General features: G+C 38.9%; 3 protein-coding genes and 1 long non-coding RNA gene across 4 annotated transcripts; 1 reads left to right on the forward strand and 3 right to left on the reverse strand.

Moving 5' to 3' along the window:
- Positions 1–365: 365 nt before the first annotated feature.
- On the reverse strand, positions 366–1,528 carry LOC119990216. Its single transcript, XR_005465965.1, has 2 exons — positions 1,398–1,528; positions 366–944 (listed from the first exon to the last, which is right to left on the reverse strand). It is a non-coding gene; the product is annotated as an uncharacterized LOC119990216 (long non-coding RNA).
- Positions 1,529–1,576: 48 nt separating this feature from the next.
- LOC119990215 (40S ribosomal protein S26-3-like) lies at positions 1,577–3,556 on the forward strand. Its single transcript, XM_038836094.1, has 5 exons — positions 1,577–1,700; positions 1,801–1,893; positions 2,081–2,165; positions 2,278–2,411; positions 3,228–3,556. The coding sequence occupies exons 1-5, from the start codon at positions 1,698–1,700 to the stop codon at positions 3,309–3,311; spliced, it is 399 nt and encodes a 132-aa protein (XP_038692022.1). The 5' UTR covers positions 1,577–1,697; the 3' UTR covers positions 3,312–3,556.
- An 844-nt stretch (positions 3,557–4,400) lies between these two features.
- On the reverse strand, positions 4,401–7,357 carry LOC119989023 (GDP-L-galactose phosphorylase 1-like). Its single transcript, XM_038834310.1, has 7 exons — positions 6,571–7,357; positions 6,322–6,440; positions 6,165–6,224; positions 5,758–6,000; positions 5,488–5,673; positions 5,123–5,371; positions 4,401–5,030 (listed from the first exon to the last, which is right to left on the reverse strand). The coding sequence occupies exons 1-7, from the start codon at positions 6,695–6,697 to the stop codon at positions 4,665–4,667; spliced, it is 1,350 nt and encodes a 449-aa protein (XP_038690238.1). The 5' UTR covers positions 6,698–7,357; the 3' UTR covers positions 4,401–4,664.
- A 179-nt stretch (positions 7,358–7,536) lies between these two features.
- LOC119989022 (GDP-L-galactose phosphorylase 1-like) lies at positions 7,537–10,577 on the reverse strand. The gene is made up of 7 exons (XM_038834309.1): positions 9,665–10,577; positions 9,430–9,551; positions 9,284–9,343; positions 8,914–9,156; positions 8,640–8,825; positions 8,251–8,499; positions 7,537–8,155 (listed from the first exon to the last, which is right to left on the reverse strand). Exons 1-7 carry the CDS (start codon positions 9,789–9,791, stop codon positions 7,790–7,792), a joined length of 1,353 nt encoding a protein of 450 aa, XP_038690237.1. The 5' UTR covers positions 9,792–10,577; the 3' UTR covers positions 7,537–7,789.
- Between the last annotated feature and the right edge of the window lie 943 nt (positions 10,578–11,520).

Here is an 11,520-nt window from a genome sequence, read left to right on the forward strand (position 1 = left end):
ATGCTTATCAGATAAAGCAGTTATAACCAAAAAAGCAAGATCACATGCTGGAGCAATGTTGGCAAGCATAGAAAAGTATATAAGATGATCAAAATTGTTCATCAGTCAAAGCCTGCTAAACATAAACCTGTATATATTCCATTAAAGAGCAATATCCAAAGACAAAATCGATTAATCATGATCCACAAAAAAAAGTGCCAGAGTAAATAATGAAGATAACAAGACACTAGGTGTGTGAAACAATTGATTCCAGGTGCTACAAGTGATTTGCATATCTGATATGAGTATCATAATAATAACTAACAAAAGTGTAGATAAATAGGCTAAGAATTCAGAGAGTTGCAGATTCATTGAACACACTGTCAAAAAGGAAATGCAGATATGTTTATGAAAGGATAACAGTAATTCATCTTCATTGTTGTCCATAAAACAAAGATACATAGATTGATTGAACAAAATGTTCAAAGAAAAAAAAAAGAGGAAAAGAAAACGAATCAGGGATGTAAAGTAATGAAAGAGAGTTGGAGACAGAGACTAATTTTCAGTAAGGAACTTCATTCCTTCCTTGGATACATGATAAATCAACAATGATAATTCTTAGGATTTGGCAAACGAAGAAACAACTAAACGAGACAGTTGTGCTTCAAAATACTACCAAAGTTCAACTTTTTTAACGCAACATAAATGCATGAGAGATCTAACTCTTGAATACCACACCTCAAAGTCTCTTTTTAGCCTCCTCCTCAGCATTCTCCAGCCCATATCTACGCTTAAATTTGGTAGTCTGACCTAAACTTTCAGCCATTTGGCGCTTTGCTCTGAAGTGATGTACTTTGCCAACATTATGGATTTTTGTCATCATAACACTCATCAATCTACCACTCTGGGTCACATAGGATATCCATTGCTTCTGAGGGTGAGCTACTTGCTTCATTCCAGACAACCTGCAATTCAGTTCAAAAAATTTATCAAATTTTGGGAAAAAAACAGTTTGATGGTGGCAAAACTCGCAGCTGGGACCTTTCATCAAACACTTGCTGAACAACCTAAATAATAAACATTCATGGTATTAAGTGGATATGTGTGTGCCAACGTCTGTAGAAATCTTATTTTGCTGTCTTTCTCCACAAACAAACAATTGCTCTTTGAAAAGTTCTTTCAGGTTGACCATCACAGATAGAAACCATCACTCACTGGCTCCGGAAAACGTTATTACATTTACAGAACCGTTCGCGGAAATCAACTATCAAACAAATGCTCATTACAGAAAACAGGGAACAGGTGGAGAATGTAATCAACATACGAGCAACTCAAAACAAATTACACACTAAGTCGCCCAATTGAAGCAAAGAAAAAAGGACCTAAAACCCAACAAGAAAACGAATGAGAAGGGAGACCAGATTTAGATTTCGATTTCTTGCAGACGCTTGAGCGGAACAACAAGCTGAGCGAAGCTGCAGGACAACTATGGTCGTAGAGGCGAAGGAAGAGGTACAACCTCATGGGCCAATTGTGGATGCGGTTTGGGCCAACAAAAAGCAATTATGGGCCGAACAGGCCCAACTAATTTTGCTGAATTGTGAAAAATAAATACCATTCTACTCCCCTTGATTGACCACACAAAACCCTAATTTGAGCCGCAGAGTATCCTTAACCTTGGTAGCCTTCTCCTTCTCTCTCGCAGTCGCTCGACAACCATGGTATTACGTTCTCCACTCTCTCTTGGATCTGTCTTCATCTTTTTGTGTGTCTGTGCATGTACGCGTCTGTGTCACTCGTTGTTTCAATTTGTTTTTGTAGACTTTCAAGCGCAGGAACGGGGGCCGCAACAAGCACGGCCGTGGCCACGTCAAGTTCATCCGCTGCTCCAACTGCGGCAAATGCTGCCCCAAGGTAGATCACAATTTTCTGCTAATAGCCTAATACAAAGATGATACCTTTACTATGTGTATTTCAGCGCGATATGAACATGAATTTTGTTTAACTTCGACTGTAATTGTATGTAAATCTGGATTGGTGAAATTGTATGTAGATCTTGATTTGTTATGTATCTGATGAACTGTCGATAATTTATATACAGGACAAGGCTATAAAGAGGTTCCTTGTGAGGAATATTGTTGAACAAGCTGCTGTTAGGGATATTCAAGAGGCTGGCGTCTATGAGCGTAATTTTTCTCATCCGTCTTCTTTTTTCTTTTCCTCGCTATGAATATGCTTATAGTATATTTGTAAATTGTGTTTGATTGTGGGATTGCTATGCTCTTGTTTCGTGCTCAGAGTACACTCTACCTAAGCTGTATGCGAAGGTGCAGTACTGTGTTTCATGTGCTATTCACTCTCATGTGGTGAGGGTGCGTTCTCGCACTAACAGGAGGATCCGTGAGCCGCCACAGCGTTTCGTCAGGCGCAGAGTATGCACTTTTCTGTTTAATTCTACAAATTATTTTTGAGTTTGTTAATGTGTTCTGCTGATTATTTGTGGCTTTTTAGTAGTCTTCTATTTGTGTTATCTGTGTAAGTATGCTTCTATTACTGGAACCTGCACATTCAATGTTCCTTGTGACTGTATTCTTCAGTTTCTTTTTTGAACTGCTGGTGGATGGTGAGATCTCAGCAATTTCGCCCCTTTGTTCAGTTACAATTGCATATTAAAATGCCCTTGATCCTGATCTTTACAGTTTTCAGTTTGAATCTTCGATGGAGGATCCATTAACCTCCATGCTGGAAAAGAAAATATGTTTATGGTGTGGTTTTTAACTATGTTCTGTTTAATCTGTCAAACACTTCTACATGTGCCTTTTGTCAAGGGGTATGTTTCCTTTTAGACTTGCATTAATTGACTAAAGGGATATGTAATTCCAATGTCAGATATCGCAAATACTATCTCATCTAGCTTTTTAAAAGGGTGTGATTGTCCTGATGGACTAATTATACACTACTTTGTTGCTTTGTTCAGATGAAAGATGACTCTTTCTTTGCTTGACAGTTTGACAAGTCTTTCCTAGCAATAATTTTGATAGTTTACATAAACAGGCTTTAGATTGTTTATGGGTTATTCTAAATCCAAGTTGTCTACTCTAGATGATTTCCATGATGTGAAAACTGATTTCTTCCTGAAGTTATATTATAATCAGTAGTTGGTAGCTTGTTTGATCCATCTGCAACCATTTTTGACATTATGTTTTTCTCAAGGATTTTACTTATGGTTCTTATTCTTGATATTTTAGGATGATCTGCCAAAGCCTGGTCAGCCTGGTCAGCCCGGCCAAGCACCTCGTCCTGCTGGAGCTGGCAACCCTGTCCGTGCTTGAGATCCAATCTGTTTCTGGACACTGTTTGCCTTCGTATGGATGTTTGGAATTTTATGAACTTCAGTTTCGTCTAGTGAAATAATAGTTTTTCATGGCTGAGGATTGTTTGTTTATTTTGAGTTTGAATTTGAGGTCTGTTGCTAAAGACAAGTTTTGACCTTTGAACTACTCTGTGTATCAGTGAGCATAGCTTACTTTTCTGGAAGACTTGAAGAACCCAACAAATTTCTAGTCATTCTTGTCAACCCCTTGGAGTTTTTTTAGCATTGATAGATGCTTTCTGATTCTCTGGCATATCTAGTCATATTTATGATGGTTAAACTATCTACTATTGCTTGATTTGAGCGCTAGAGCCAGTAATGCAAAGCCTTGAGAAGTTATGAATCACGGATCAATGAATGTTGCTCTTTAGAGCAACTCAAACCACATTGGCGATGGGAAAACTAGGTCGAAGTTCATGTGGGAAGGGTCTCGGGAGGTTGTGGGCCTCGGAAGTGGGACAACCTCCCGGAACAAGGATTTCACAAGGAAATATGATGGTTAGTTTGAACTCCGCCCTAGACATAATGTAAGGCTAAAATATTAAATATGTCCTTAGACTATCACATTTTTCTCTATTACGTTCTTAAACTATTATTTTTCTTCATTCTATCCTTAAACTATTATTTTTCACATGGTTTCTCTCCTCAGTCAACTTTCCGGTGTAGACTCCGATGAAAATGCTGACGTGTGATCTGAACTCCGACGAGTTTTTTTTTTTTAATTTTATAATCACATGGATGCCACGTCAGCATTTTCGCCGTAGTCAACACCGGAATACTGACTCAGGATAGAAACCATGTGGAAAACAATAGTTTGAGGATAGAATGAAGAAAAAAAATAGTTTGAGGACATAATCGAGAAAACTGCTATAGTCTAACCACATATATAATATTTTAGCCCATAATGTAATCAACACTAGCCGTAAATGTATCTATCTAGCTAGTTAATATCTGCATTGGGGAAACTTACTCCCCAAAAGACAATGTAATCAGCACTAGGCACTAGCTGTAAAATGTATCTATCTAGCTAGTTCATGTGAAACTTCAATTAGCTAGAAGCAAAGATATATGGATTCTCAGAGGACATTAACCAACAGAACATTTTACAAGAGCACACCATAAGAGTTTACACGACAATCTCAAATTAAAAAATAAGCTCAAAACATAAATACAGTCCCACAAGCGAAAACTAAAACACCTTATTCATGCGACTGCCAAAATTCACATAAACACAAGTACAATCTCAATAAACACAAAATGCCCCTCTTTGACTCATATATGGTATATATGTCTTGCCTTCAACACCCAAATCTTACTGAAGAACAAGGCATTCAGACATGCCGGTCACCATAGCAGGGTGGGAGCTCTGGTTAATGGCATCCACCTCTTCAAGAGAGTGTTTGATACCTGACTTGTTAAGCAAGTTCTGAGAAAGAACCCCATTGACATTGTTGCAACAGGAAATGGCTTCAAATATAAGAGCATTCACTTCTTGGTATCTTTCTTCTGAGAGAGAAACCTCTGCTAGGAGTCTCCAAGCATTCTTCTCTGATGCCTCTTCATAGTCCTTTTTCCTCTTCAACACCATATGGCCACTAATTTCCCACACAGCAGGGTTCACCTGGGTTTCGAGAAGCTCTGGGCTCACTTTCCCAAGAGCTTGTTTCTCCGCATAACACTGTTGTTCATGAACAATAGTTTCTGGGTTAACCATATTGAGTTTTTCCAACCAAACGAAAATTGGTACAAGCATTTTCATGTATTCATTACCTGGGCAAACACGAACACCCGCTTTCCACAATCGGCAATGAGTACATTGTAAGGAATGTTATTATCTTGAAGACAAATGCAGGCATTCGAGACCGTGTTAGATAAACATTCAAGCGAATTTCCACCCTCAAAGACGAGTCCTCTTACTGGATAATCCAAAAGCTGAGAAACATTCACCCCACTTCCTAAACTCTCCATCTTCCTGGTAGGGGCCTTCTCAATGGGGAAGGGCAAGGCCAAATAGTAAGCCTGTTATCATGGAGATTATAAAATTATCCAACCACCGATCAATATTGACTAGTAGTAACGACAGTGCCAAGACAAATCTCAAATTCATGAATTACGATGTGTAGACAAAATGGAACCTGGAAATGAAGGTGATTAATGGTAGCAAATGCACCCAAACTGTTGTAACCCACACGAAAGTAAGGATTTCCAGCTTCAGCAGCCATGTGAAGTGCAATCAAGAAGCTTTTGTGGTCAATCCTCTGTGGCAAACACTCAAGGATGCATGGAATCAACAGAACATGCCCATATTCAATGGGACTGACCTGTTGAAATGTATATCGAAGAGTCAAATACTAAAAAACAAGGAGTATTGAAGATATCACCTACTGCGAGAACAAAGCGCTTACATTGATGGCAACAACACTAGGTGAATTCTTGATGTCAACGGGAGCACTCAGAGAGCAGTATTGTTCCCCATCTTCACTCGCTTCAAACTGAAAGAGAACCTCCTCTTGACCAACTTTTGTGAAATTAAATTTGTTCCCATCAAAGGGCTGGAGAACCTTATCAATAAGAAACTCAGTCAGCCTCTTCTTAAGGTGGCGGCCTTCATTCAGCTGGGCAATGAAGCCATACTTGCCCGGTATCACCTAAATAAAATTAACACTTCAGACATAAATATTGGGATAAGCCTAGCTACCGATCCCATTCCCAACCAAGTATACAAAACTGTTCAGCGGATTTGCAACTAGAACCTAAACTTATTGTCAGTACACTACTAAAAGAAAGATGAAAATAAATTGAGCGTCCAGACCTTTGTTTCACAGGCAGTGACATCATAGCGGAAGAGCCCTCTTTGCATGCGATCCTCCCACTAACAATCCAAGCGGTAAGCAATTTACAATCTATCAAACACAACTTTCCAGACAAAAAAAACAGCTTGTGATTCATATTTGCTTAACAAATTATACCTTCCCAAGAAGCAAGTCGAGAAATGCAATGGAAGTCTCTCTGTTCTTATTCCCAAGCACAACCTTCTCCCTTGCTCTCTCATTCCGCTTTTTGTAGGCATATAAAGGGAGCTTTGCCCCTATACAATCAAATGCACAAACATATAGACATCGATTTACCAAAAAGCTCATTAAACAAAAAAAAAACAAACTACAAAACCATTTCAAAAATCAAAATTTAATCGTTCACAGAATCAATTCAACAAATACCTTGAATGCAACACTTGTTGAAGCAGTTGCGGCCGCAGCCCCTTCTACGGCGAGTAGTCTCGTCCGACTCCTCCAAGTCCCCTTGATAATTTGACACGACGGTGGGAACCCTCTTGATGCTCAACATTTTTAACCTCTTAGCCTTCTCGCTTGCTTGGGAAATCTTCAAAAGCTAAACTCTCTCTTCAATCAATATTCAAACTCTTATATTTTATGGTACTATTCTACAAGCCTAATACACAGCGAAAAAGAGGGAGGAACCACCGCCGGCGAGAAAGAGGAGATCGGAAGGGCACCCGCCTTCGGACGGCAAAGCGCCACGCCCACCGTGCCGCGAAGGGTTGCTCTCAATCACACAACCTTTACGTCGCACAGATTGGCCATGAACAAGAGGTCGGGACGAAGATGATGCTCTGAAAAAAGCCGTGATGTCTACAACTTGACTAACCCCAGATTCAATTTGACCCAAAAACCAATCTTTCAAATAAAAATTCCTCTCATACACAAATCCCAATTCAACAATAATCAGAATCTACAATTCCAACCAAAAAAAAGTACCAGATTTTGAAAGAGACTCCAATTTGGATTCTGGAGGTGAGAGAAGGTGGTGACGTGAAGGCTATTCAAAAGTCAAAACGCAGTTTCAAATACCGCTTACCGGAAAGTCGTTCGTTTGGGAGGAGAGAAAGTGCCAGGAAAGGAAAACCTACGAGAGGTGAAGCTTCTGCCAAGTCTCAGCAATTCCCACCAATGGCGTGGGCATATGCTCAAGAATCAATCTCTAAAACATCTCGAAAAAAAAAATCCTTGGAAACGACAGCGTTTAGATCCTAAATATTTAATATTGCAATTTCAGATGGATCATAGAAAGTGATAATAAATTATGAACGGACAAAACAAAGGATTTGTTGATTTGCATTGAAAATCCTTAAAAAAATTAATTTCTTAGAAACAAAATACTATCAATTATGGTAGGAATCTCAGTTTGCTGGGATTTATTTAGTAGTAAATTCAGCATAGCATGGGACAAGTCCATTCCATAAAAATACAAAAAAGACCTATATGATGGTCAAAAAGCAACAACAACAATGCAAACTCAGTTTGCTTATTTAGGCCACTGCCAAAATTCACATAAACACTAATACTACAACTTAATACACAACAAACTCCAAATACTTCATTCACAGGACCACAAATGCCAAGCCTCTAAAACCAAATCTTACTGCAGAACAAGGCATTCATGCTTCCCAGTCACCGTAGCACGGCGGGGGCTTCGGTTAATGGCATCCACGTCTTCAGAAGACTGTTTGGAACCACTCTCCTTAACCAAACAGTGAGTCGCATTGCCATCGCCATTGTTAGCATGATCAAGGGCTTCAAAAATTAGAGCAGTTACCTCTTGGAATCGTTCTTCGGAGAGTGAAACCACTGCAAGGAGCTTCCAAGCATTTTCCTCACATGCCTCTTCATAGTCTTCCTTCCTCTTCAACACCATATGACCACTGATTTCCCACACAGCAGGGTTCACTTGGGTGTCGAGAAGCTCCGGACTCACTTCCCCAAGAGCTTGTTTCTCAGCATAACACTATTTGCCAAAACAATCAGATTAACGGGTAAAGAATCTGAATACGCATGCAATAAACAAATGGATTAGAGCAACAATTGTGTCGCATTCATCACCTGCGGGAACAGAAAGAGACGCTTTCCACTATCAGCAATGAGCACATTGTAAGGTATGTTGTTATTTTGAAGACAGATGCAGGCATCAGAGACAATGTTTGATAAATCTTCCAGCGTGTTTCCACCCTCAAAAACAAGTCCTCTGACTGGATATTTCAAAAGTTCAGAAACCTTCACCCCACCATCTGAAGTGGTTATCTTCTTGGTAGGAGCCTTCTCAACAGGAAAGGGCATGGCCATATAGTAAGCCTGTTTCACATTGAATTATTAGCTATCAACTATCCTATTCCATAAGTTTAAATATCCACTACTACCGTATAACTGTGAGGCAAATCTAAATTACAAGTTAATAGAGTAAGATGGATTGGCTTTAGAAAATAGATAGGAACCTGGAAGTGAAGGTGGTTGATGGTTGCAAATGCACCCAAACTGTTATAACCCAGCCGGAAATATGGATTCCCAGCTTCAGCAGCCATGTGAAGAGCGAGCAAGAGGCTTTCCTGGTCAATCTTTTGTGGCAAACACTCGAGAATACGAGGAATCAAGAGCACATGCCCATACTCAATAGGACTAACCTGTTGAATTGTATGCATCACAAGAAGACAATATTAATAATCACAAAGACCAACAAAATAATAATTCATCGCTATCAAGAACACATACATTGATGGCAACAACACTTGGCGAATTCTCAACATCAATGGGTGCATCTGGGAAGAACTGAACTTCGTCATCCTCACTTGTTTCAAACTGAAAGAGCACCTCCTCTTGGCCAACTTTAGTGAAGTTAAATTTGTTACCATCAAATGGCTGAAGAACCTTATCAACACGAAACTCGGTTGGCCTCTTCTTAAGGTGGCGACCTTCATTCAGCTGAGCAATGAAGCCATGCTCACCCGGTATCACCTAACATAATAAATACAAACATTAAGATACACCCTACTGAGTGAATATACTTCTACGTGTTTTGTGCCATAGATTTCTTGAAAGTACACTAGCAAAAGAAAGCTCAGACAAATAAAATGAAACAGACCTTTGTTTCACAGGCAGTGACATCATAGCGAAAAAGCCCCCTCAGCATGCGATCCTCCCACTTGATCATCGAAGTATAAACCATTTTCAAACAAACAAATATACAAGAAAAAAAGTACAGATTAGAATTAAAGCCTTCATTGTTACCTCCCCAAGAAGCAGTGAGTCAAGAAATGGAACTGGAGGCTGGCTATTCTCATGCACCAGCACAACCTTCTCGCTAGCATTCTTGTCCAGCCTCTTGTAGGCATATAAGGGGAGCTTTGCCCCTTTACAATTTATCCACAGACATATTAAAACCCAGTTGAAAGCAAAGCTCAATCTGCTAGAAAATTAAATCATCCCGAAAAAAAAAAAGAATTCAAAGCATTTCAACAAATACCTTGAATGCAACATTCCCTGAGGCAATTGCGGCCACAACCACCTCCGGGGCGATCAGTCTCTTCTGCATCATCTCTCTGGTAGTTGGACACGATGGTGGGAATTCTCTTAATCCTCAACATATTCATGTCTCTTATCCTTCTTGCTTACTTAAGAACTTGTTCAAAAACTTAAACTTTCTGATCTTAAAATTCCTTCTTTTAACACTTAGTAGACAAAGTTTATATGTATATATCTTAATATAATCCTACAATCCTAATATACAGCAAATAAGGCAGAGCAAGAACCACCGCCGGCGAGGAAGAGGAGATCGGAAGGACTGCCGCCTTCGGAGGGCAAAGCACCACGTCCACCGTGCGGCGAAGGGTTGCTCTCAATCACACAACCCTTACGTCGTCCAGTCCGGACATGAATGAGAGGCCGAGATACTCCGAGTATAGCCGTGATTCAACAACTTGTCAGACCTGGGTTTTAACCCCAAAAATATTGAACAAAATCCAATCTTCCTCAAAACCCAACTCCCTTTCCCTCCCCTTCCATACAAATACCCCAAATTCACACAAACCCAGTAAGAAATCAAGCAGTATAAGCACAAGCAGACTCGGTTTCTAAGAATCTTAAAGCTAATTCTTAGTTGGGTTTTTGTGGGTGTCTGTGAATTGCGGGTGGTGCAGAGGGGTTGTATATATAGATAAGATGGAGAGAGCGTCAATGAAGAGAAGTGGTGGTGATGGTAGATGTGGCTGTGAATGTTGTAGCCTGGTGAGTGGTCCGCTATTGGACAATCATGCGAAAGAGGGGTCTTTGTGCCTTCACCGTCCTCGCCAATAAGACTACGGCTTCTCTGTTCCAAATTCAATGGATTCTGTTTTCGCTCTTATTAGAGAGAGAGAGAGTGATTGGTTGGTCCTTAAGCCCAATTAGTTGGGAAGATTCAGATTTTGCCATTTTGGTATCTCACACGCCTTTTATAAGAGATGTTGACAAACCCATTTTAGGATTTAAGTAAATTTGAAAATTCACATTAATCTTTAGAGTAATTGGAATTCCCATTATGTCATATTTGGTTGTTCAACAAGACTAAATTTGTCTAATTATGGCAAAATTGAGTTTTGGTATATAGGATATGTTCACAAACCCATTTTAGGATTAAAGTAAATTTGATATTCACATTAATCTTTTGAGTAATTGGAATTCCCATTATGTCATATTTGGTTGTTCAACAATTTCATAAGACTAAATTTGTCTAATTGTGGAAAATTAAATTTTGTATTTGACTTATAAGTTCCTCTCCCCTAAATATTTTAAATTGGGGGCTACGGAGCTCTAGTGGAGCTTGAGACTTGTTTTGTAAGGTGCACGAGATTTTTAATTTGACTTTTTGTTAAGTTGAGTATTACGGGAGTAATGTTTTTGTGGTAATGTATTGAGTTTTAGCTCAAATTACACTATTGTTAGAGTAAACTTGTATCGTTCTCGATCATAAAAAAAAATCATTATTAGTTATTATTTTTGTGATTTTTCTTGTTAAAAAACAAAAGGGGGAAATGTCAATAAAAGACAAAAACAAGAAATTTCTTCTTCCATGCTATTTTCCTTTTTAGTTTGTTAGTAATTAGATATAGTAATTAGATATAGTTTAATTTGTAAGTTTTTCTCCTCTAAACATTCTCTCTATGAGAAAAAAAAATGTGCAAAAAAAAAAAGTACATAAAGAAGAAGTTTCCTATGATTCCATATTCTCCTTTGAGGATCATTAATGATTTTGTCCCAAAGATACATAAAAAAAAATCCCAACCATATGAAGATTCAAGCCAAGAAATAAAGTTCCAAAAAAGTTAAAAAGCTTTAGATGGA

The sequence above is a fragment of the Tripterygium wilfordii genome, chromosome 21 (assembly GCF_013401445.1).
Source record: "Tripterygium wilfordii isolate XIE 37 chromosome 21, ASM1340144v1, whole genome shotgun sequence".
In the NCBI taxonomy this organism is placed as follows: Eukaryota; Viridiplantae; Streptophyta; class Magnoliopsida; order Celastrales; family Celastraceae; genus Tripterygium; species Tripterygium wilfordii.

Excerpts from the sequence above, each read along its gene's own strand:
- LOC119990215 (XM_038836094.1), top strand. Across the intron at positions 1,894-2,080 it reads GCGGCAAATGCTGCCCCAAG|GACAAGGCTATAAAGAGGTT; the intron begins GTAGATCACAAT and ends ATTTATATACAG. Across the intron at positions 2,412-3,227 it reads AGCGTTTCGTCAGGCGCAGA|GATGATCTGCCAAAGCCTGG; the intron begins GTATGCACTTTT and ends TTGATATTTTAG.
- LOC119989023 (XM_038834310.1), bottom strand. The coding sequence starts at position 6,697 with ATGTTGAGCATCAAGAGGGTTCCCACCGTCGTGTCAAATTATCAAGGG. Across the intron at positions 6,441-6,570 it reads CAACAAGTGTTGCATTCAAG|GGGCAAAGCTCCCTTTATAT; the intron begins GTATTTGTTGAA and ends TTGATTGTATAG. Across the intron at positions 6,001-6,164 it reads TCACTGCCTGTGAAACAAAG|GTGATACCGGGCAAGTATGG; the intron begins GTCTGGACGCTC and ends AATTTTATTTAG.
- LOC119989022 (XM_038834309.1), bottom strand. The coding sequence starts at position 9,791 with ATGAATATGTTGAGGATTAAGAGAATTCCCACCATCGTGTCCAACTAC. Across the intron at positions 9,552-9,664 it reads CAGGGAATGTTGCATTCAAG|GGGCAAAGCTCCCCTTATAT; the intron begins GTATTTGTTGAA and ends TAAATTGTAAAG. Across the intron at positions 9,344-9,429 it reads ACTCACTGCTTCTTGGGGAG|TGGGAGGATCGCATGCTGAG; the intron begins GTAACAATGAAG and ends TCGATGATCAAG.